Source organism: Petromyzon marinus, chromosome 8 (genome assembly GCF_048934315.1).
Source record: "Petromyzon marinus isolate PM22_M1 ecotype Great Lakes invasive population chromosome 8, UKy_Petmar_22M1.pri1.0, whole genome shotgun sequence".
Taxonomy (NCBI): domain Eukaryota; kingdom Metazoa; phylum Chordata; class Hyperoartia; order Petromyzontiformes; family Petromyzontidae; genus Petromyzon; species Petromyzon marinus.
This window is the reverse complement of record NC_133674.1, coordinates 13,278,646-13,304,065: the sequence shown is the minus strand read 5'-3', so window position 1 is coordinate 13,304,065 and position 25,420 is coordinate 13,278,646. Positions and strand designations below refer to the sequence as shown.

At 42.7% G+C, this 25,420-nt stretch overlaps 1 protein-coding gene across 1 annotated transcript in view; it reads right to left on the bottom strand.

Moving 5' to 3' along the window:
• Positions 1–25,420, bottom strand: part of LOC116940240 (E3 ubiquitin-protein ligase MARCHF1-like) — a 177,118-nt gene that overhangs the window by 112,452 nt on the left and 39,246 nt on the right. Inside the window, exon 3 of the mRNA XM_032949741.2 lies at positions 5,866–6,650. Within this exon, the coding sequence (XP_032805632.1) occupies positions 5,866–5,943 (78 nt within the window). The 5' untranslated portion in view covers positions 5,944–6,650. The remainder of the gene's footprint in view (positions 1–5,865; positions 6,651–25,420) is intronic.

The following is a 25,420-nucleotide window of genomic DNA, read 5'->3' as shown; positions in this document are numbered from 1 at the left end:
ACAGTACAGAAAATGTTTATTCGAACGTAGAACTTTTCTTTTAAAATATGGAATAATGAACAATATCTTGTCATGGTTGTTGAATTAACAGTTCACCCAATTATTCATATGACTGATGACATGTGCTTAATTCCGTTCGTCATCCAAAAATCTGTCAATAACACAAGCAACACTGGCTGGAGTTGAAGCATCAGCTGGGCTACCACCACTTATGTTGTCGCCACAAAACAAGATCTTGCCTTCATTGAAGTGGTTTCATGCATTTGTAAATGTGGTCTACAATTCACACAATTTTTGTATTACCATTTTTATGGATCATTCTCACAAAAATGCAACTTGTCTCTCTATCCCACTTGACAACAACGACAAATACGCATAAGAGCTGGCTGCTCTTCTCATGCACAGTTGCACAAGCACACTGCCATCTGAGTCGCCTGACATCTAAGGGCAAAATGTGGCAAAATAAAAATGACACCTGAGTATCAGGGTCATGCCCCATTCATGATGCAATATTTTCTCCTGAAATCACATGGTACATAACTTACATAATTGTTAAAAACATACTTATTAAAGTCATCCTGATAGAATTGCTGTATTGTAAATGGAGGCAAAAATACCCCGGATGTCAGAATTTGATTATGGAAAATGAGACACCATTAGAATGTAATTATGTAACACAAAATATAAAGTTAATTTTCTTCATTACTAAAAATTTACACTGTATTTAAATCAAATTTACAAGCTATGAGATGGTAAATATGAGCCACAACACAAGACACTTTTATCATTACATGCCTTGCTATGTGAATATAATATTGAATAAAAATGCATTTACTTGCAGTATAGAACAGCATAATGGTAACGATTTTACGAAAACACGAAGCAGATACGCAGCATAGAAAACATGGGGAAAGTTGTTTACAGCATGACTGGTTTTGGTATGACTGCGAGCAGGTTTCTGAATATATAACGAATCGCAAAGAAAGTGTGCATTAAGCGAGGCACCTACAGGCTATTTTGAAAATTGCCATAGGCTTGGAATAAAGTAAAAACAAATTGGCACCATTACTGGGATCACGCCCATGAAGGTTTAATATGTCTGAAATCTAATCAACTGAATTAATATGTATGAAAGCGTATAAACACAGCCTCCAGTTTGAGCATGCACCTCCTAAGTTCTGACATTCCACTGGCAAAGCGTGCATGAAACCTTGTAGTTTTCTTTGAACCCAAGCTCTCTTTATCTTCCCATACATCTCAACTCTGCAGGACATCATACCTCTATCTGTGCAACATCTCCCACATCCACCATGCCGTTACCTTAGCAACCACTGAGAACCTCATCCGCGCCTTAATCATATCCCAACTCGACGATTGAAACTCTCTCCTCTACTGCCTTTATCAAATCGCTCACCTGCAAATTTCAGATGGATCCAAATACCACTGCCAGGAATTTCACTCATACGTTGCCCACACCTCAGATTAGCACGGTTCACTATGTACAGTGCAAAAGAAGTTCAACATACATATCTATCTATAAAAAAGTAAGAATAGGTCTTACCCTTGATGGCAATTTACATACAAATATATCTACAGTGAGGGAAAAAAGTATTTGATCCCCTGCTGATTTTGTACGTTTGCCCACTGACAAAGAAATTATAAGTCTATAATTTTAATGGTAGGTTTATTTGAACAGTGAGAGACAGAATAACAACAACAAAATCCAGAAAAACGCATGTCAAAAATGTTATAAATTAATTTGCATTTTAATGAGGGAAATAAGTATTTGACCCCTCTGCAAAACATGACTTAGTACTTGGTGGCAAAACCCTTGTTGGCAATCACAGAGGTCAGACGTTTCTTGTAGTTGGCCACCAGGTTTGCACATATCTCAGAAGGGATTTTGTCCCACTCTTCTTTGCAGATCTTCTCCAAGTCATTAAGGTTTCGAGGCTGACGTTTGGCAACTCGAAACTTCAACTCCCTCCACAGATTTTCTATGGGATTAAGGTCTGGAGACTGGCTAGGCCACTCCAGGACCTTAATGTGCTTCTCCTTGAGCCACTCCTTTGTTGCCTTGGCCGTGTGTTTTAGGTCATTGTCATGCTGGAATACCCATCCATGACCCATTTTCAATGCCCTGGCTGAGGGAAGGAGGATCTCACCCAAGATTTGACGGTACATGGCCCCGTCCATCGTCCCTTTGATGCGGTGAAGTTGTCCTGTCCCCTTATCAGAAAAACACCCACAAAGCATAATGTTTCCACCTTCATGTTTAACGGTGGGGATGGTGTTCTTGGGGTCATAGGCAGCATTCCTCCTCCTCCTCCTCCAAACACGGCGACTTGAGTTCATGCCAAAGAGTTCCATTTTGGTCTCATCTGACCACAACACTTTCACCCAGTTGTCCTCTGAATTATTCAGATGTTCATTGGCAAACTTCAGACGGGCATGTATATGTGCTTTCTTGAGCAGGGGGACCTTGTGGGCGCTGCAGGATTTCAGTCCTTCACGGCGTAGTGTGTTACCAATTGTTTTCTTGGTGACTATGGTCCCAGCTGCCTTGAGATCATTGACAATATCCTCCCGTGTAGTTCTGGGCTGATTCCTCACCGTTCTCATGATCATTGCAACTCCACGAGGTGAGATCTTGCATGGAGCCCCAGGCCGAGGGAGATTGACAGTTCTTTTGTGTTTCTTCCATTTGCGAATAATCGCACCAACTGTTGTCACCTTCTCACCAAGCTGCTTGGCAATGGTCTTGTAGCCCATTCCAGCCTTGTGTAGGTCTACAATCTTGTCCCTGACATCCTTAGAGAGCTCTTTGGTCTTGGCCATGGTGGAGAGTTTGGAATCTGATTGATTGCTTCTGTGGACAGGTGTCTTTTATACAGGTAACGAGCTGAGGTTAGGAGCACACTCTTCAAGGGAGTGCTCCTAATCTTAGCTTGTTACCTATATAAAAGACACCTGTCCACAGAAGCTGAGATTAGGAGCACTCCCTTGAAGAGTGTGCTCCTAACCTCAGCTCGTTACCTGTATAAAAGACACCTGGGAGCCAGAAATCTTTCTGATTGAGAGGGGGTCAAATACTTATTTCCCTCATTAAAATGCAAATCAATTTATAACATTTTTGACATGCGTTTTTCTGGATTTTGTTCTTGTTATTCTGTCTCTCACTGTCCAAATAAACCTATCATTAAAATTATAGACTGATCATTTCTTTGTCAGTGGGCAAACGTACAAAATCAGCAGGGGATCAAATACTATTTTCCCTCACTGTACAAGCAAATTCCACTGGCAAAGCGTGCATGAAACCTTGTGGCTTTACCGAAAGACCCAAAGAATAAAAAAATACATTTAATTGGCTCATCATCAAGGCCTCCAATTCAGGTAACACCACAGGGGTGGACATTTGTCTTCGTGCCTTCTGACACTTTTGTTCGCTCCAGGGATGTTCCCACGAGCTACGGAAGCCATGGAGATGGTTTGCAATATTTGGTCAAATCGATGTTAGGCTGACAGCACTGTCTCATGGGCAAATTCGGTCCACATTCGTACATCTCCATGCCCAAACTTAATATACATCAGGAAAATGGAACACTGGACCCAGTGCAGTTATATATTGTGTGTATTCAGCAGCAAATTCAACCTCTAACCATAAAAAGCCAAGACATTAATCGTAAACAGAAGTGAAAATGCCAATGCTGGTATCGGTGATTGGCAAAGTATTTTGTATGTTAGAAAAGTGAGGACAACAAAAGGTTAACCCTGGGATAGATTTCACCACACTCATGAATATATTTTCGAAAAAGTATGGTCACTGTTATACTTGGTGACAAAATAATTGTAATACCATTCTAATGACACAATGCATGCTTATATTGGCTAAGCACACTTTTAATTCTGCACCAATATAATAATAATACAAAAAACATTCAATTGTATTCAAAAGGAAACATTCGTCCCTGCTGTTTACGGAACAACAATTTGGCAAATGTTTATATAGCAGCCTTCACGACCTGGAGGTTATACTGTATGCAGGTGATACCCACAGCGAAATGTGCAATAAACATAATCGCAGCATGTCAGCACGTGCTTGCCTGTGACCTTTTTTCGTAAACCATCACGTGTTTATTGCACACATCGTGTACTCGGCATTGCATTGAACCAAACACAAGATCATATGAGTGCATTGAAGGGCTTAAGTATAGTCATGATCAAACACGTGGCTGAATGTATGGCATTAGCACACATCACCGCCATCCACGCACACCCTGGCTGCAATCCATACAGCAATCTACTGCCACCTTGGATTGGTTGAAGAATCTTAACATTAAACGATGACATCTATTTCAAACTGTTGCTACCCCCCACCCCCCAACGCCATACGAAAGAAGCACACCAGTGAAGAGGGTAAATGAAATCTTTGCAAATATTCCACGGTATACCGTTATATAAACAGTTTCTTATTTTATCCACACTGCTGTGGGGATAAGACTATTTTAAAATTGATATACAAGAAACTGATGTTAGACACGACGGTGGGTTAAACATTTGCATACAGAGTACGTATGTTGGGTTTAACAAGGAAGGACAGGGTGAGAAATGAAGAATCGAGAGGAAGACTCAAGGTGGTAGAAATCTCAGATGAGATGAGAGAGAGAAAAAGGCTCTGGTGGTGGCTCGGTCATGTTGTGAGACGACAGGAAAATTATGTGGGTCAGAATATGCAAGTGATGCAAGTGGAAGGAAAGAGATCAAGAGGAAGGCAGAAAAGGTGGGGGGGGGGGTGATGTGGTGCGATCGGACATGGTGGACCAAGGAGCGCAAATGGAGATGGCACAGGACAGGGCAGCGTGGAGAAGGTTGGCAAGGATAGCAGACCCCACATGAGTAGGACAAACACGTGGAAGAAGAAGAAGACTACGTTAAGAATGCACAATCAAGTCACCGTGCTCTTACCGCAACCTCTCTTTGTCAGAGACTTGTGATTGACTGAACCATACTTTTGAGTTTGCAAAACAAGGTAGCTTTGATTGTCAAGATTGCTGTTGTAATCAGAGCCCCACACCAGACCGTGACTGGCAGGCAAGGTATTGTGATGAGCACACCTTATATACCGAGGCATCACCCAACTTGTAACACTGATGAAGCCTGGGCTAATTGATCCCATTTCTGAATCACAATGCTAATATTACACTATAAAAACTATATAAATAAAAATTAGTTGACCAGGTAAGGCCCACTGAGCTATATAGCTTTTTTTCAGAAGCAACCTATCCACAATTGATAGCTCAACGAAGTGTCTTATTACGTGCACATTTACTGCAGCCGAATACTATAAACACACGATTCTAAATACTATAAACACATGATTCTAAATGTGTAGGGAAAACCCGGAGGACCCTGAGACAAATTCACACAACCACGGGGAGAACATGCAAACTCCAAATATACAGGCGCCAGGGTCCGAATCGAACCTACGTCCTCTCGCATACGAGGCGAGGTAGTTAACATCTCTCCACCGTGGTACATATAAAGTTAAACAAATAATGAAACGGTTTTCAATCCATTTGGCTCATCCATTCATGTGCAACTGATGGAACGTCCAAAAATGAAACTTGTACAAATACCTGTTCTTCAATATACTTCACTTGCATGCAAACAATTTGTCAAAAGTATTTGTACACAGTTGTTGAATGTGGCAGTGGCATTGCACTCTGCAGAACTTGCAAGCAGTCGACCGCTTGGTTTATATTTAACGTGCACGTATATACGCATGCAGGCACACACACACACACGCGCGTTTTTGTGCAACATCACAGACGAGATGCGCTCTGTGTACAGGTAGCCGGCACTCACCTGGCTCTCCTTGTCGTTGTGCTTTGCGGAAGCGACTATTTCCCGTGCAGGAATGACGGATATCTGATGGAGAGGCATCGCGTACGAGTCGCTTTCGGCTCACAGCGAGACGAATGACTCTCGGCGAGGTAAAACAACCATCGCTCAAAAACAGCCTCCTCCTCCTCCTGCTCCTCCTGCTGCTCCTCCTGCTGCTGCTCCTCCTGCTGCTGCTGCGAGACGCTGCTCCACACTCCGATTGCCCGCGCGTAGGTCGGTCAGTCGGTCACGTACGTGGAGACACACCTTCACGCACAAAGGCTGCAGCAAAACCTAGGCAGGTCCCCCCCCACCACCACCCCATTCACGTTGCATTCTTTTGTCATGAATAATAATTAGCGTTCCCGGTCGCGATGTGCAGCTACCCGCAGAGCGATGCCTTTTTCCCTGTTGTTGTCCTCTCTTTGTTCCACAGTGGGATTCAAAACGGCACAAAATGCTAACCAGCGTCCCTCCCCTTTCCCTCGCTCTCTCTCTCTCTCTCCCAGTTCCTCGTCAAGGGGAACGATTCGCACTTGAATTAATTTCCACGGCTTCTTCGCTCGTAAAAAAAAACTATGGACGTCGGGACGCGTGTTTATCCCGCATCTCCCGTGGCGCGGCGCGGCGCAGCGCTTCGGATGCGCGCGGGGCGGCGGTGGCCGCTGGGGCGTTCCGTGTCCTGCGAGGATTCAGCGCTGGTCGCTGGTCGCGTTCCGCCGGCTCGTGGAGCCGCTCTGCCGCCGCGCGTGTCTGTGCTCAGCTCTCTGCATGGAGAGAAAGATAGGGGGGGGGGGGGGAAACTCCATGCGAAATCACGCAACAGAGAAGAAACACTTTGCTGAGAAATAAAAAAGGGATGCGGGTAACACTTTTGAAGGCTCTTAACTGCTTCTCTCTCTTCCCCCCCCCCCACTCTGTATTTTAACATCGTGCATAATGTAAAGGGCATTTTTTTTTAAACGTGGGTCCGGATATTTATCAGCTCATTAATGAGGTTGTCCTCAATCTCTGCAGTTTATTTATTTAGAAAGAGCTGTCTTTAATGTAATACACAATGGAAAATGTTATTGGCAAAAAAACCCCAAAACAAACTAAAACGATAAGCTGACTGTTATGGAGGTGTATGATAATTCCAGAGGATAAGTATAACAGTGATGATGCGCATAGAGATCTTGAGACTCATACACCATTTGTATAGGCTGTCTTCTTAAAAGTCAATTACGTAAGAGGTTGAATTTCCACGTAAATATCCAGTTTATTACATTGTTCATCAGCTAAAAAGCCACAAAAAACCACACATTTAGTTGGTACTTAGGGCGTACCTTCCCAATTGCTGGAAAGTCATCAATGGTTTCATCTGGAAAGCTGGCAGAAACTCTGAATAACAATAATTAACTACCTTGTTTACAGCCGCTCTTAGGCTCTGCCCAAAACAGGTCTGTGGTGTGAGCGCTATAGTCTGCCAGACTGTGCGTCACTCTGAGCAGGTGATGCCTTTAATTGGACCTGCACGGAATTAACCCCGAAGCAAGACATTCTGCTGAATACAACGATTTGCGTCCCATCATAAACATTTATTTTTCTTGCAGGAGTGTTGTGACATCCAGACGTGAAATGAGAACACAGTGCCCTGTAGACGCATGTGAGAATTATTACGTGCAATTAAAAAAAATGGTTGGTAATTGTCCAAATGTACAATACTGATGGCAGCGGATTTATTTATGAATATAAATGTATGGTGCGTGATAGCGGAGGGAACTCCAGATACAAAGCGGGCACAGCATGTTAGGCTCTTGTGCCATGCTCTTTGGCTCTGGCTTCACACACCGGCAAAGCTGGCTGGGCCAAACACTCTGCACACACGCGTTCTTCATCTTGCCCCAGTCCTGGGTGCACCATGCCACGACAGGCTGTGGTAACTAAAGCAACAGCCATGCCAATTGTTACATATATGTATAAGCTGTTTATGTATGATGGCATATAAAGACAAAGATTACCCTATATCCTTAGCAAACTGTTGGGGCAAGTCCTGTTAGCGAGCACCTATGAAGGCTGACACGGCACACGAGGGGGTGGGTCGCTGGCTCCACGACCAGCCGCTTTTGTCTCCCTAGCGGTGATGCTAACATACTGCACCAGGTACTCATTTGAGGCCGAGTCGACCTAGGAGAGGCCCAGGACCGGTTCAGATAATCGTCACTTCTTGTTGGCCATGAGCAGGAATCAAACTCGGGTAGCCGAGTTCGTAGGGCAGCGCGCTAACCACTACACTACTGCTCCATCCTATGATTGTGTGTGTGTATGTATATATACATACAGCTGTATATACGCTCTGGGTGTACCATAGGATTTAATTGCATGATCCCCAGACCCATCAAATATGCTGGTTCAGGAGATTGGCTTAACAATGCCACAATTGGAATTGATCGGAATAAAAATCGGATTCTAACATAGTCATCGCATCGGATTATGTCCTTTCTATTAAAAAAGTGATATTGATTTTTCTCTCAGGGATACAGTGAACGTATTAGAAAATTAATTTAACTGCGGTAATTTCAATATTAAAACCTTTTTAATCACACTATGCATATAAAACAAATGGCTCATGATTATCATTAGAATTAAATTGTTGAAAAGTAGAAAGCTAAATATAAAAACTGCAGTACTAAAACAGTTAAAATATAAGAGCAAACGGGACTTTACCTTGCCCTGGCTTGCAGAACACCGAGAAGCCAAATGGTTAAATGTGACGCTAACCATGCAATGGCGCATCCTACTCACGATACATTGATTTTGCACAATTTAGGATCACCAATCAATTCAATAATCTATTATTCTTGCCTCATGTTTACCATCTTATTAAATCTAGTCTTATTCTTCTTATCTCTCACTATTTTCATGAGCCTTCGTGCAACATACAGGACTAGAATTTATCATATATATAGGACTGTATATAACTCTAAGACGCTCGATTATATGCATGCATAATTCAACTAACTAATTCATTATCGATTTAAAGCTTTCGTGACTGCAGGGATTCATATTCTTGGTTCTTTCGGTAAAGCCACGTAGAAGGGAAACAATAAAATGATAAAAATATAAAACAATAAAATTCTCACGACGTTTCGACTGCAACACAAGCAATCATCATCAGGTGTGAAAACCACAACAATAAACTTTTCCAAATTTTCTTGTTGTGGTTTTCACCCCTGATGATGATTGCTTGTGTTACAGTCGAAACTTCGTGAGAATTTTATTGTTTTATATTTTTATTATTTGATTGTTTCCCTTCTACGTGACTTTACCGAAGAACCAATAATATAATTAATTATCGTGAACGAGTCAAGCCAAGCCTATTGCCAGGCAAGTATCATGGGAGCTGCATGTATTGTGGTTTATTATCCGGGAATGTGCAGTACTTTCAAGGAAATATGTTTCTCTTCAATTGTTTGAAAATGTATAATTACATTTTTAATGGGACACTTTATTAAATGTCTGTTTGGAGTTGTATATTGTTTTTGTAGTTAATTATCGGCTTGAATTAGTTCATTTTTATTTGTATTCAATCAGATCCGAACCATGCCGGATTCGATCTTGTGACCAATTCTCATATATTGCATGGAATCATGAACCAGAATGGCTTCAAACAGAGTTGAATATTACAAATTTGATCTGAGGCCATGTTGTATAAAAAAAACATAAAAACCAAAACTGGTTGCTTTTAAAAAATGCATCAATGCGGAGGTGGTGAGGTGGTGGCTCAGAGGTCATGGTACAGAACTGACACTGCTGGATCGAGGCACCTGCCTGTGATTACACCGGGATTCTCCAGTGTAGTGAGCCAGTGGTCCCAGCCTAGTCACCAATGACCGCACACACAAAAAAAACCATCACAGAAATTTGTTATAGTTTTTCACCAAATTTTAGCTGAAATTTCAGCTCCGATGAACACATATGCCATCATCTGACCAACTGTGCATACAGTGAGGGAAAAAAGTATTTGATCCCCTGCTGATTTTGTACGTTTGCCCACTGACAAAAATGGTAGGTTTATTTGAATAGTGAGAGACAGAATAACAACAACAAAATCCAGAAAAACTCATGTCAAAAATGTTATAAATTCATTTGCATTTTAATGAGTGAAATAAGTATTTGACCCCCTCTCAATCAGAAAGATTTCTGGCTCCCAGGTGTCTTTTATACAGGTAACGAGCTGATATTAGGAGCACAGTCTTAAAGGGAGTGCTCCTAATCTCAGCTTGTTACCTGTATAAAAGACACCTGTCCACAGAAGCAATCAATCAATCAGATTCCAAACTCTCCACCATGGCCAAGACCAAAGAGCTCTCTAAGGATGTCAGGGACAAGATTGTAGACCTACACAAGGCTGGAATGGGCTACAAGACCATTGCCAAGCAGCTTGGTGAGAAGGTGACAACAGTTGGTGTGATTATTCGCAAATGGAAGAAACACAAAAGAACTGTCAATCTCCCTCGGCCTAGGGCTCCATGCAAGATCTCACCTCGTGGAGTTGCAATGATCATGAGAACGGTGAGAAATCAGCCCAGAACTACACGGGAGGTTCTTGTCAATGATCTCAAGGCAGCTGGGCCCATAGTCACCAAGAAAACAATTGGTAACCCACTACACCGTGAAGGACTGAAATCCTGCAGTGCCCGCAAGGTCCCCCTGCTCAAGAAAGCACATATACATGCCCGTCTGAAGTTTGCCAATGAACATCTGAATGATTCAGAGGACAACTGGGTGAAAGTGTTGTGGTCAGATGAGACCAAAATTGAGTTCTTTGGCATCAACTCAACTCGCCATGTTTGGAGGAGGAGGAATGCTGCCTATGACCCCAAGAACACCATCCCCACCGTCAAACATGGAGGTGGAAACATTATGCTTTGGGGGTGTTTTTCTGCTAAGGGGACAGGACAACTTCACCGCATCAAAAGGACGATGGACGGGGCCATGTACCGTCAAATCTTGGGTGAGAACCTCCTTTCCTCATCCATGGAATTGAAATTGGGTTGTGGATGGGTATTCCAGCATGACAATGACCCAAAACACACGGCCAAGGCAACAAAGGAGTGGCTCAAGAAGAAGCACATTAAGGTCCTGGAGTGGCCTAGCCGGTCTCCAATCCCATAGAAAATCTGTGGAGGAAGCTGAAGGTTCGAGTTGCCAAACGTCAGCCTCGAAACCTTAATGACTTGGAGAAGATCTGCAAAGAGGAGTGGGACAAAATCCCTCCTGAGATGTGTGCAAACCTGGTGGCCAACTACAAGAAACTTCTAACCTCTGTGATTGCTAATAAGGGTTTTGCCACCAAGTACTAAGTCATGTTTTGCAGAGGGGTCAAATACTTATTTCCCTCATTATAATGCAAATCAATTCATAACATTTTTGACATGCGTTTTTCTGGATTTTTGTTGTTTTTATTCTGTCTCTCACTGTTCAAATAAACCTACCATAAAAATTATAGACTGATCATTTCTTTGTCAGTGGGCAAACGTACAAAATCAGTAGGGGATCAAATACTTTTTTTCCCTCACTGTATGTACAGTGCTGGCCTCTATTGTATGTGCCAGAGCTCACTTGGAGGTATCTCAGAGGTAGCTCTGTGATATCCACGTATGTGGGCCATCCTCTAACTTGACGGGTTGCATTGTTTCGCTGAAGATCTAAATTGGTGATTCTCATGACATGACACTGATCGGAATAAAATTGTGGAAAAGGATAAAAATATGCTTTCATGATTGACTTAATCAAGAAAAAAACCCGCCATTTTTTCCCCAAAGCACACTACCAGAATGCTGCACACATTCTTTCCTATTATAATGAGCCGAGAATGTCTGTGTGTCCCGCGCGTGACATCACTCCACATCGGCTAGCCCCCCTCATTAAGACTCATGAACAGGTGACGTCCTCTACATGGAGCCCCCCCTCATTAATAATCATGAGCGGGTGATATCCCTACACATGTGGCACCGCCCCTCATTAATAATCATAAGCAGGGGACGTCAATCCACATCAAACAAGCCCCCATACATTAACAATCATGAAGAGGTGACGTCTTCCTAATGGACACCCCTGCCGTTAATATTTATTAGCGGGTGACGTCACTCCACATGGCGGGCCAGGCGCCTCCTCCCCCCTCCTCGGCGTCAACTCACAAACCTCACTACAAAGGCAGAACCCTCACGTCACGCCATCTCCGTAACGCTGTTGTTGAGACATAGAAGTAAAAAGGACGTCATGATGAACAAGGGATTATAACCTGAAAATGAAATAGGTCTGTGTCACCGCAGCCTTACAAACTGTACACGAATTGATGCAATGAATATCACGTCGCGGTCAGCTTTTCGTTTGCAAGTTTCATATTTACTGCAATACACCCGTCCTTGGACAGGCAAAAGGCTAGTCTACACAATAACATTCTAATGTCTATCCATCGTCACTGAACAATAAAAACGTTGCTCCAGGCGTTAGCCTGTAATCACTGTGACCTGTTTCACGAGCACCTCATTTTTTTGGGGAAGGTATGAAATCATTTCAAAGTCAGGTTATTAAAATTACAATCAGAATTAAAAATGCTAAATAAAATACTTCTTAGGTCGGAAAAAGAAGTACCGTCATAGTTATTTTCCCCTGTAGACCTTGTTGTAGACCTTGTTGTTGTTGCCTAGACTTAAAAAAATTGGCTTTGGTTCTAGGTTTCTGTACATGTTGTGAATGCAAATTGGATGCACGTGGTACCCTTAGCCTCGCTGATGGCCATGGCATTTGTTGTGTCCCATTTGGGATCTTTCTACCCAAGGTTTTGAGTATTTTGAAATTGAGATTTTCTTCATGCTTAGGAATATTTAAATTATGCCACTTCCAAAATAGCATGATACAAGGTTTGTGAAACTTGAAAAGTGTTTATATTTGTATATATTTGAAAGAATACAACCTACATGGTTAAACACTCTCATGCATATTTCATCTGACAATAAACTGGAGTGATACACAGCATTTCTTGCTGATGAGTTAATAAGTGCTTCACTGACCAAGGCAAAGCCACATTGAAATTAGTACAATTATAGTCTACATCATGATAACACTAATGTTATAGTTAACCGGAACTGAATCAGCCTGTGATAGATTGTGAGCTCAACCTACACTGGATATCTATTAGACCGTTAGACTGTAACAGTACAATAATTCAGACCAGCATGCCTTGCGTTACATACTTTATTAAATTGGGAACTTTGAACCCATGCACCACAGCTTTGACTCATTTAACAACACGTACATGGGCCTGTTGCCATTGGTGTAAATTATCAAGTCATGTGACTGTCCGTTTGTTGGCAAAACACGTTTTACGAGCAATCCCACATTCACTGTAAATAATGTAACTCATAAAGATGTAGGTATTTAAGTGATCCGCAACATCATGGCAAGGGTTGATCGTGTTAACTAGAGGCATCTGTGTGAGTTTCTGACTTCATATCTTCACCTTGGAAGTCAAGGGGTTAACTTCAACAACTTCATTGTGGATGCTATTTTATGGATCAAAAACATGGGCATTGATGAACAGAAAAAAAAAACCCGAAACGTGTATAAAAAGCACCGAGCGTTACACGTGTAGTGAGTTCAACTGAGTCGCAGACGTATACATGGAGGAAACACATTAATTTAACTCCAACACACGGGGTGACTTCCCCTTAACAGTATAACAGCCTGTGGTGGTGACCACCAGGCTAGCTACACTAGTTACAATGTAACTGGTGTAGTTAACCAGGTGGTGACCACCAGGCTAACTACACTAGTTACAATGTAACTGCTACTATGGACTGGGACCACAGCTCGGGTCCAGGTCCACGTGTTGGAGACTCGTTGAACGGAGAACATAAACGAAGGTTTCTTCAGGATGAACAACAACGCCGGTCCCTCTGGGGACCCGGCTTATATTCTCTGCGGCGTGACTGGCTCCGCCCTTGGCCACCACCTTCCAGAATCCTCGGGAAGGATCTGGATGCTAACCACGTGACCACCCCTAGCCCCCACTTGGGCCCCTTTGTAGACTTAACCAGTCACGTGTCCTCTCGGGTCAACCAGAGTGCCATGGCCTCTAGCAACCTCATTCCTATGGCCGGCACTCCCACACCCCGTCCTGTAGGGCTGGCACTGCACGCCAAGCGTGGTGCTACCCAGCGCTATCCATCAGCGCTCACCGCGCCCCTCTAGGGCCGGTACTACACCCACACCATAGTGGTATCCGCGATGTCGTTACACCGCACGCCGTGACTCTCTAGGGCCGGCACTGCAGAGTGACATCCCGTGATGTCACTACACATGCTCAGAATAACATTGAGAGACAGAAAGGAACATTTGGATGAAAAAGTCACATACTAGTTAAAGACATATTTCTAACTGTTAACAAAAGTAAATGGGGTTTGGCAGTACAAGTCACGAACAAAGATGATAGTGCGCTGTTTTTGAGTTGTACGCCTTTTGGCGTCTTCTGGTCCAACTCCAATGGAGACTAGGCTCTAAGAAAAGCTGTCTCGGGTGTGGACCAATCAAATTCAAGGACAGTGCATATTATTATCAGAGTTGTCTTTTTTGTTTGCATTTTGACTGCTTGTGTTGTAGTTATTGCAAACATGATGCGTTGAATAAAGGTGTCAGTTTTTGTGCCAGTTAAAAGGGTAAAACCTATTCCTATATCTTGTTTCTGGCAAAGGAGGTCTCATAATGTTAATGCTCACCCCGAGCCCTCAATACTCTGATAGTGCGCTGTTTTTGAGTTGTACGCCTTTTGGCGTCTTCTGGTCCAACACCAATGGAGACTAGGCTCTAAGAAAAGCTGTCTCGGGTGTGGACCAATTAAATTCAAGGACAGTGCATATTATTATCAGAGTTGTCTTTTTTGTTTGCATTTTGACTGCTTGTGTTGTGGTTATTGCAAACATGATGCCTTGAATAAAGGTGTCAGTTTTTGTGCCAGTTAAGAGGGTAAAACCTATTCCTATATGAAAACTGCTTGAATAATGGAAGAATGCCATCCAAGAGGACGATGGCCAAGGAGATGGAGCAACAAAATCAGCTTGTTTACAAGTGTTAGTTGGGTTAATTCATCACAGAATTATGAGAGATGGCAGCTGCTTTAAGTCTTCATCCAGCAGTGGACTGATTATGATGGTGGAAATTATGTCTCAATACATACAAAAATTATTAACAAAAACAGATTGTAAATTGTAACTAATTAATCTATTTGGCTCTTTCCCGAGTAAGTAGAGATATGAATTAGTTGGTTAAATGACTGTAATTGGATATACAATCCCCGTAAAGGTGTTTGGTTATCTAATTTCAAAGCATTAATCACACGTAAATGCTTTTTGTTGAAATGTTCGTGACACATTTTCTGTTTAACGCATTTCAAAGTTAAACTGTACTAAGCACGCTTGCATTTGTGCCCAACAAAAAAAATCCTGAGCACCAACCATATAGGGATGGTACAAGTAACGCCCTCACAAAATACCGGTCTTGTTTCAGAGTATTTGGCAAGTGCACACGTGCTCAGATGTGCTTAATGGAACCCACGTGTCTGGCCCATCATGGAAAATGAGTCAGGCGCTGCACGCACAAAATAACAATTTTATCACTTTTTATGCACTGCTGGATACCGAGGCACTGCCGCGAACGGGTTCATTGCCACGCAATGGCCCGACAGTGAACGACAGGGCTGTGGGCTGGCCCTCTGGTCGTTGGCAATTTTAACTGCCAGCCCGTGGCTATCTATGGCTTTGGTAGAAATGCTGGCGAGTTTAACGAACTCTTGCACACAATGTGCGGGACTGTAAGGGGCGTAACAGGTAGCAGGGCAAAACCTGCATCAGTAAAATTGCTCGTGTTTAACAAACAAAAATATATCTCATTAGACCTCCTTTGCCAGTACCAAAATGTAATAATAGGGTTTTTTCCTCTTTTTTTCTGTCAACAAAACTGAAACCCTTTTACAAGGATTCATGTCTGCATTAACCACAATACCTGCAGTCAAAATGCAAACAAAAACATACTATGATAATATATGCATTGTGTATACAGATTCACAGGTATTTTATTACCAGTCTGTAAAACCGGTTATGTGCTGTGAAGGCCGATTGCCCAAAACATCACCGATGTTCTGCTTTTATTCTTTTAAGGCAGGGTTATTGACACGTGTTTTTTTCTGTCTGCGTTCTGTCTGTGTCCTGTCTGCGTTCTGTTATGCCGTTCATAAAAACAAAGTTGTAATTCACAATAAATTAATTTGGTTGCTGTGATAGGTTCAATACTAACATATAGTAATTGATGATAATGATATTACCTGTTTAAGAAAATATTGCGATACTGTATCGTGGTTATCATTCTCTTTAAAATATATATGTATTTCCTCACAAGAGATATTCATGAAATGACACAACAATTATAATTATAACTACCTATTACCCATTAAATTAGTGCTTTGAAAAATATTTTTCAAAGTACTCATCGAAAATGTATTTGCAAATATGCAGATGCATGTTGTGCCGACGACTAGCCCGTTGTTTTCCATACTGCTAATTGAGTTAAATAATTCATGCGTATGTATTTTCCTGTACTATTTCTCAAATATATTATTTAAAAAAACAATCTGCCTGGTGAAATGTTTTGCAGTGCACTGAAGGGATCGATATTTCCATACCAAAAAAAAACAACGCTTAAATGCGCCAATGATTCCGAAGGAAAAAGTATCCGTTGCGTGGTTGCTGTGCTAAATTATGGAAGCCACTTCGGGAGTAACATGTTTTTTTTGTTTTGTTAAAGCTAGATCATGTGGAATTTAACAAATTCTCAGAAACTGGAAGTAATGGTAGCAGGGGGTTAGCGAGGCAGTTTATTGGCTGAGTGGTGACATTCACGCGAAGCAGTGTGCCTGTCACCGTGCATCGTTCACCTTCACGAAGATACCTTTGATATACATATTTATGAAGTCGCTGATTTTCTAAACCTGTAAAATAACAGGTTAATAATTAAAAAAACATGTTTTCAACAGTCGCTGAGGGGAAAGTAAGATCTTGATATTTCAGCCAATTGACCAATCTTGAGGGAAAAAAAATGACGTTTGTAGAGTCTTCAAAGAATCTTATCTTAGCACGTAGGTTTTCACCGTCAATGTTATGATTTATAATTGATTATTGGGCTCGGTCGCGTAATGGCATGGCCTAACGCCATTCTGTTACCTGACCCAAAAAGCAGGAGATTTCAAACTCAAGTCACCCGATCCATAGGGCAGTGTGCCACCGCTCCATCCACATGTAGTGATATAGAATGGATCACGACGGCGCGTAGCGCTAGGTACGGTAGAATGAGTAAATATGGGTGTAGAGGCTCGTACACCATGCAAGTACCACACAGTGGGTCGCTAGAGTGCGTGGTACTGGGTGCTAACAGAGAGTAAGGGGCACAGGTGGCGCATCAGCCAGTCATCTCAGTCAGTCGACCCGTGGCACCTGGGTCTGCCCCGTGACCTCCTGCCAGCGGGCGTTCGACGCTTCACGTGGCCTCAAGGTGCACATAGCCTGGCACAACCGTCGTGGTGACGTCACCGCCGCTTAGTGGCGAATGGCGGTTGTTGTTGTTGTGAGCAGAGAGAGAGAGGCTGATGAGTCCTACCGACAGAGTAGGGGATAGCAGCCACTCCGCCAGCACAGCCAGTGAATGCCACGTGATTGGCCACTGGGGAGCGTGGTGCGGGCTGCCTGCGGAAGGCGGCATATGAGGACGAGTCACCCCGGCATTGGGTGAAGCACGTCGATGGGCCGGGGTGAGGAATGTGGGGGCAAAGGTGACCGAGGGGACACGGGAAGAGGAGCCAGGAATCGTCTCGAGAGTTCCCGAAGGGGGCGTCGTTAAGGGCAGAGCCAGGCAAATGCGAGGTGCAAGGTAGCCTGGAACCTTCGGGAATGTTTCAGAGGGAGGCGCGGCCGAGGGTGGAGCCAGGCAGCGCCGAGAGGGATTAAAGGGAAGCCCCGATCGCATATCGGGGCTGTCTGCAGGTGAGGTGGAACTTAAGTGCTACGTCTTCATCTCCGACGTCGTGGGTCAGAAGGCACGTTGGCTGCTCTGACCCGTTTATAGTTATCCCGTGTGTAACGGTGTGTAATGGATAGGCATATTGTAGTCCTGTGTGTAACGGTGTGTAATGGATAGGCATATTGTAGTCCTGTGTGTAACGGTGTGTAATAGATAGCCATATTGTAGTCCCATGTGTAACGGTGTGTAATGGATAGGCATATTGTAGTCCTGTGTGTAACGGTGTGTAATAGATAGCCATATTGTAGTCCCATGTGTAACGGTGTGTAATGGATAGGCATATTGTAGTCCTGTGTGTAACGGTGTGTAATAGATAGGCATATTGTAGTCCCGAGTGTAACGGTGTGTAAGAGATAGGCATATCGTAGTCCCGTGTGTAATGGTGTGTAATGGATAGGCATATTGTAGTCCTGTGTGTAACGGTGTGTAATAGATAGGCATATTGTAGTCCCGAGTGTAACGGTGTGTAAGAGATAGGCATATTGTAGTCCCGTGTGTAATGGTGTGTAATGGATAGGCATATTGTAGTCCTGTGTGTAACGGTGTGTAATAGATAGGCATATTGTAGTCCCATGTGTAACGGTGTGTAATAGATAGGCATATTGTAGTCCCATGTGTAACGGTGTGTAATAGATAGGCATATTGTAGTCCCGTGTGTAACGGTGTGTAATGGATAGGCATATTGTAGTCCTGTGTGTAACGGTGTGTAATGGATAGGCATATTGTAGTCCTGTGTGTAACGGTGTGTAATAGATAGCCATATTGTAGTCCCATGTGTAACGGTGTGTAATGGATAGGCATATTGTAGTCCTGTGTGTAACGGTGTGTAATAGATAGCCATATTGTAGTCCCATGTGTAACGGTGTGTAATGGATAGGCATATTGTAGTCCTGTGTGTAACGGTGTGTAATAGATAGGCATATTGTAGTCCCGAGTGTAACGGTGTGTAAGAGATAGGCATATCGTAGTCCCGTGTGTAATGGTGTGTAATGGATAGGCATATTGTAGTCCTGTGTGTAACGGTGTGTAATAGATAGGCATATTGTAGTCCCGAGTGTAACGGTGTGTAAGAGATAGGCATATTGTAGTCCCGTGTGTAATGGTGTGTAATGGATAGGCATATTGTAGTCCTGTGTGTAACGGTGTGTAATAGATAGGCATATTGTAGTCCCATGTGTAACGGTGTGTAATAGATAGCCATATTGTAGTCCCATGTGTAACGGTGTGTAATAGATAGCCATATTGTAGTCCCATGTGTAACGGTGTGTAATAGATAGCCATATTGTAGTCCCATGTGTAACGGTGTGTAATAGATAGCCATATTGTAGTCCCATGTGTAACGGTGTGTAATAGATAGCCATATTGTAGTCCCATGTGTAACGGTGTGTAATAGATAGCCATATTGTAGTCCCATGTGTAACGGTGTGTAATAGATAGCCATATTGTAGTCCCATGTGTAACGGTGTGTAATAGATAGCCATATTGTAGTCCCATGTGTAACGGTGTGTAATAGATAGGCATATTGTAGTCCTGTGTGTAACGGTGTGTAATAGATAGCCATATTGTAGTCCCATGTGTAACGGTGTGTAATGGATAGGCATATTGTAGTCCTGTGTGTAACGGTGTGTAATAGATAGCCATATTGTAGTCCCATGTGTAACGGTGTGTAATGGATAGGCATATTGTAGTCCTGTGTGTAACGGTGTGTAATAGATAGGCATATTGTAGTCCCGAGTGTAACGGTGTGTAAGAGATAGGCATATCGTAGTCCCGTGTGTAATGGTGTGTAATGGATAGGCATATTGTAGTCCTGTGTGTAACGGTGTGTAATAGATAGGCATATTGTAGTCCCGAGTGTAACGGTGTGTAAGAGATAGGCATATTGTAGTCCCGTGTGTAATGGTGTGTAATGGATAGGCATATTGTAGTCCTGTGTGTAACGGTGTGTAATAGATAGGCATATTGTAGTCCCATGTGTAACGGTGTGTAATAGATAGCCATATTGTAGTCCCATGTGTAACGGTGTGTAATAGATAGCCATATTGTAGTCCCATGTGTAACGGTGTGTAATAGATAGCCATATTGTAGTCCCATGTGTAACGGTGTGTAATAGATAGCCATATTGTAGTCCCATGTGTAACGGTGTGTAATAGATAGCCATATTGTAGTCCCATGTGTAACGGTGTGTAATAGATAGCCATATTGTAGTCCCATGTGTAACGGTGTGTAATAGATAGCCATATTGTAGTCCCATGTGTAACGGTGTGTAATAGATAGCCATATTGTAGTCCCATGTGTAACGGTGTGTAATGGATAGGCATATTGTAGTCCTGTGTGTAACGGTGTGTAATAGATAGCCATATTGTAGTCCCATGTGTAACGGTGTGTAATGGATAGGCATATTGTAGTCCTGTGTGTAACGGTGTGTAATAGATAGCCATATTGTAGTCCCATGTGTAACGGTGTGTAATGGATAGGCATATTGTAGTCCTGTGTGTAACGGTGTGTAATAGATAGGCATATTGTAGTCCCGAGTGTAACGGTGTGTAAGAGATAGGCATATCGTAGTCCCGTGTGTAATGGTGTGTAATGGATAGGCATATTGTAGTCCTGTGTGTAACGGTGTGTAATAGATAGGCATATTGTAGTCCCGAGTGTAACGGTGTGTAAGAGATAGGCATATTGTAGTCCCGTGTGTAATGGTGTGTAATGGATAGGCATATTGTAGTCCTGTGTGTAACGGTGTGTAATAGATAGGCATATTGTAGTCCCATGTGTAACGGTGTGTAATAGATAGCCATATTGTAGTCCCATGTGTAACGGTGTGTAATAGATAGCCATATTGTAGTCCCATGTGTAACGGTGTGTAATAGATAGCCATATTGTAGTCCCATGTGTAACGGTGTGTAATAGATAGCCATATTGTAGTCCCATGTGTAACGGTGTGTAATAGATAGCCATATTGTAGTCCCATGTGTAACGGTGTGTAATAGATAGCCATATTGTAGTCCCATGTGTAACGGTGTGTAATAGATAGCCATATTGTAGTCCCATGTGTAACGGTGTGTAATAGATAGCCATATTGTAGTCCCATGTGTAACGGTGTGTAATGGATAGGCATATTGTAGTCCCGAGTGTAACGGTGTGTAAGAGATAGGCATATTGTAGTCCCGTGTGTAATGGTGTGTAATGGATAGGCATATTGTAGTCCTGTGTGTAACGGTGTGTAATAGATAGGCATATTGTAGTCCCATGTGTAACGGTGTGTAATAGATAGCCATATTGTAGTCCCATGTGTAACGGTGTGTAATAGATAGCCATATTGTAGTCCCATGTGTAACGGTGTGTAATAGATAGCCATATTGTAGTCCCATGTGTAACGGTGTGTAATAGATAGCCATATTGTAGTCCCATGTGTAACGGTGTGTAATAGATAGCCATATTGTAGTCCCATGTGTAACGGTGTGTAATAGATAGCCATATTGTAGTCCCATGTGTAACGGTGTGTAATAGATAGGCATATTGTAGTCCTGTGTGTAACGGTGTGTAATAGATAGGCATATTGTAGTCCTGTGTGTAACGGTGTGTAATGGATAGGCATATTGTAGTCCTGTGTGTAACGGTGTGTAATGGATAGGCATATTGTAGTCCCGTGTGTAACGGTGTGTAATAGATAGGCATATTGTAGTCCTGTGTGTAACGGTGTGTAATGGATAGGCATATTGTAGTCCCGTGTGTAACGGTGTGTAATAGATAGGCATATTGTAGTCCTGTGTGTAACGGTGTGTAATAGATAGCCATATTGTAGTCCCATGTGTAACGGTGTGTAATAGATAGGCATATTGTAGTCCTGTGTGTAACGGTGTGTAATAGATAGGCATATTGTAGTCCTGTGTGTAACGGTGTGTAATGGATAGGCATATTGTAGTCCCGTGTGTAACGGTGTGTAATAGATAGGCATATTGTAGTCCTGTGTGTAACGGTGTGTAATGGATAGGCATATTGTAGTCCTGTGTGTAACGGTGTGTAATGGATAGGCATATTGTAGTCCCGTGTGTAACGGTAATAGATAGGCATATTGTAGTCCTGTGTGTAACGGTGTGTAATAGATAGGCATATTGTAGTCCCATGTGTAACGGTGTGTAATAGATAGCCATATTGTAGTCCCATGTGTAACGGTGTGTAATAGATAGCCATATTGTAGTCCCATGTGTAACGGTGTGTAATAGATAGCCATATTGTAGTCCCATGTGTAACGGTGTGTAATAGATAGCCATATTGTAGTCCCATGTGTAACGGTGTGTAATAGATAGCCATATTGTAGTCCCATGTGTAACGGTGTGTAATAGATAGCCATATTGTAGTCCCATGTGTAACGGTGTGTAATAGATAGGCATATTGTAGTCCTGTGTGTAACGGTGTGTAATAGATAGGCATATTGTAGTCCTGTGTGTAACGGTGTGTAATGGATAGGCATATTGTAGTCCTGTGTGTAACGGTGTGTAATGGATAGGCATATTGTAGTCCCGTGTGTAACGGTGTGTAATAGATAGGCATATTGTAGTCCTGTGTGTAACGGTGTGTAATGGATAGGCATATTGTAGTCCCGTGTGTAACGGTGTGTAATAGATAGGCATATTGTAGTCCTGTGTGTAACGGTGTGTAATAGATAGCCATATTGTAGTCCCATGTGTAACGGTGTGTAATAGATAGGCATATTGTAGTCCTGTGTGTAACGGTGTGTAATAGATAGGCATATTGTAGTCCTGTGTGTAACGGTGTGTAATGGATAGGCATATTGTAGTCCCGTGTGTAACGGTGTGTAATAGATAGGCATATTGTAGTCCTGTGTGTAACGGTGTGTAATGGATAGGCATATTGTAGTCCTGTGTGTAACGGTGTGTAATGGATAGGCATATTGTAGTCCCATGTGTAACGGTAATAGATAGGCATATTGTAGTCCTGTGTGTAACGGTGTGTAATAGATAGGCATATTGTAGTCCTGTGTGTAACGGTGTGTAATAGATAGGCATATTGTAGTCCCGTGTGTAACGGTGTGTAATAGATAGGCATATTGTAGTCCTGTGTGTAACGGTGTGTAATGGATAGGCATATTGTAGTCCCGTGTGTAACGGTGTGTAATAGATAGGCATATTGTAGTCCTGTGTGTAACGGTGTGTAATATATAGCCATGTTGTAGTCCTGTGTGTAACGGTGTGTAATAGATAGGCATATTGTAGTCCTGTGTGTAACGGTGTGTAATAGATAGGCATATTGTAGTCCCGTGTGTAACGGTGTGTAATAGATAGGCATATTGTAGTCCTGTGTGTAACGGTGTGTAATAGATAGGCATATTGTAGTCCTGTGTGTAACGGTGTGTAATAGATAGGCATATTGTAGTCCTGTGTGTAACGGTGTGTAATAGATAGGCATATTGTAGTCCTGTGTGTAACGGTGTGTAATAGATAGGCATATTGTAGTCCTGTGTGTAACGGTGTGTAATAGATAGGCATATTGTAGTCCCGTGTTTAACGGTGTGTAATAGATAGGCATATTGTAGTCCCATGTGTAACGGTGTGTAATAGATAGGCATATTGTAGTCCCGTGTGTAATGGTGTGTAATGGATAGGCATATTGTAGTCCCATGTGTAACGGTGTGTAATAGATAGGCATATTGTAGTCCCATGTGTAACGGTGTGTAATAGATAGGCATATTGTAGTCCCATGTGTAACGGTGTGTAATAGATAGGCATATTGTAGTCCCGTGTGTAACGGTAATAGATAGGAATATTGTAGTCCCGTGTGTAACGGTGTTATATAGTGTAGAATAAACGTTGTTGCCTCCTAACTAGTGTCTCCGAAGCGACTCACTACACATACACAAACACACATTTAGAAACTCACATTGGCACTCGTACAAAAAACACAGATTTTCCCGTATACCCCCCTCAGAGGCTTTAGACATGAGTCCCAGGGTGGTGGCAGAAGGGCGCAGCACTGCACTCTGAACCAAGTGCTCAGGTTTTAGGAGCACGGACACCGAGCTCCCACGTTACACAAACACCCAACAGCGAGCACCTATGACAGGCCGGCACGGCACGCGAGGGGGTGGGTGCCCGGCCCCACGCCTGGCCACCTTTGTCTTCCCAGTGGTGATGCTTACACACCGTACCAGGTACTCATTTGAGGCTGATTCGACCTCGGGGAAGCCCAGAGCCGGTTCAGATAATTGTCACTGGTGTTGGCCGTGAGCGGGAATCAAACTCGGGCCGTCGGGTTCGCAGTGAAGCGCAGTAAAGTCTACACTACCACTCCCCCATATACAGACACATTCAACCATGCATGCGTACACATATTCAATGACCCCCTTTGCAACCTTATGGGATATTGACTTAACATTGTTTACTGGCCATGGCTAATACAAGTAGCTAATTACATTTAAATTGATCCCGGGTCTCCGCTCTTCACCAACCAACATTTACCAGTGGAGTGTTGAAGTATACTCCAACAACCCCACGACCGACATGGCATGGCGATGTCTTCAGCAACATCGTTGTCATCGTCATCATTGTGCGTAATTAGCACCTTGGCGGAAAGGCAGAGCGAGTCTCACATACACACTTGAGCACAAGTGTGAAACAGACGGAGCCTGCTTGGTTATGCTTAGCTTGTCACTTTGGTTGAACGTGCTGATATAAACTAGCGTATCCCTAACTCCTGATTGGTTTCAGGGCTTTTTTGTAGAATGGAGTCCACCCGTTTAACATGGCAAATCAGGGAAAAACCGTTATGTAAATTTGGCAAATTCGCTTTTGTTTAATTTTCCTTTCAAGCAAATAATTCTGGTAAAAGTGTCAAACAAACCCTACATGAATCAGGCCCTCTTTCTTTGTAAAAATCGATATTTCCTAAAGGTGTGTCAACCAAAATGTCAATATCATCCTTTCTCTCAGTGACAGTATGAAACACCTGTTATTATTTTCCATTCATCTGTTATTCTATTATATTTCACACGAGGGGGGATCTTCAATCCATAAACCATCGGGCATGAGACCCTTTGGGTTCTCAGGGATTCCCATGGTGACATTTGTGGTACAAAAATCAAACGCATGTAGTTGCATACAAAAAACAAAAGAGTGATGTTGATATGTTTTAACATGTTAATGAGCCCAAATAGAATGCAAATCAATGGATATGGGTAAAACAATGCAGCTGCCCACATCTCAGCACAATTTTTCCGAGTTCCTTCTGTTTTGCAGTTTCAAAGCACTTTGGAATGAAAACCAAGAAACATCTATTTGAAGCTTACACTTTAAAAACTGTTTTCGCCCAGTGTAGTGTGGCATAATTCGCTCTATTTTAGTATTAAATGTGATCTGTAGGGAGTTGATGCAATTAAAGCCTGGTTTTGCAGATACTCTACACA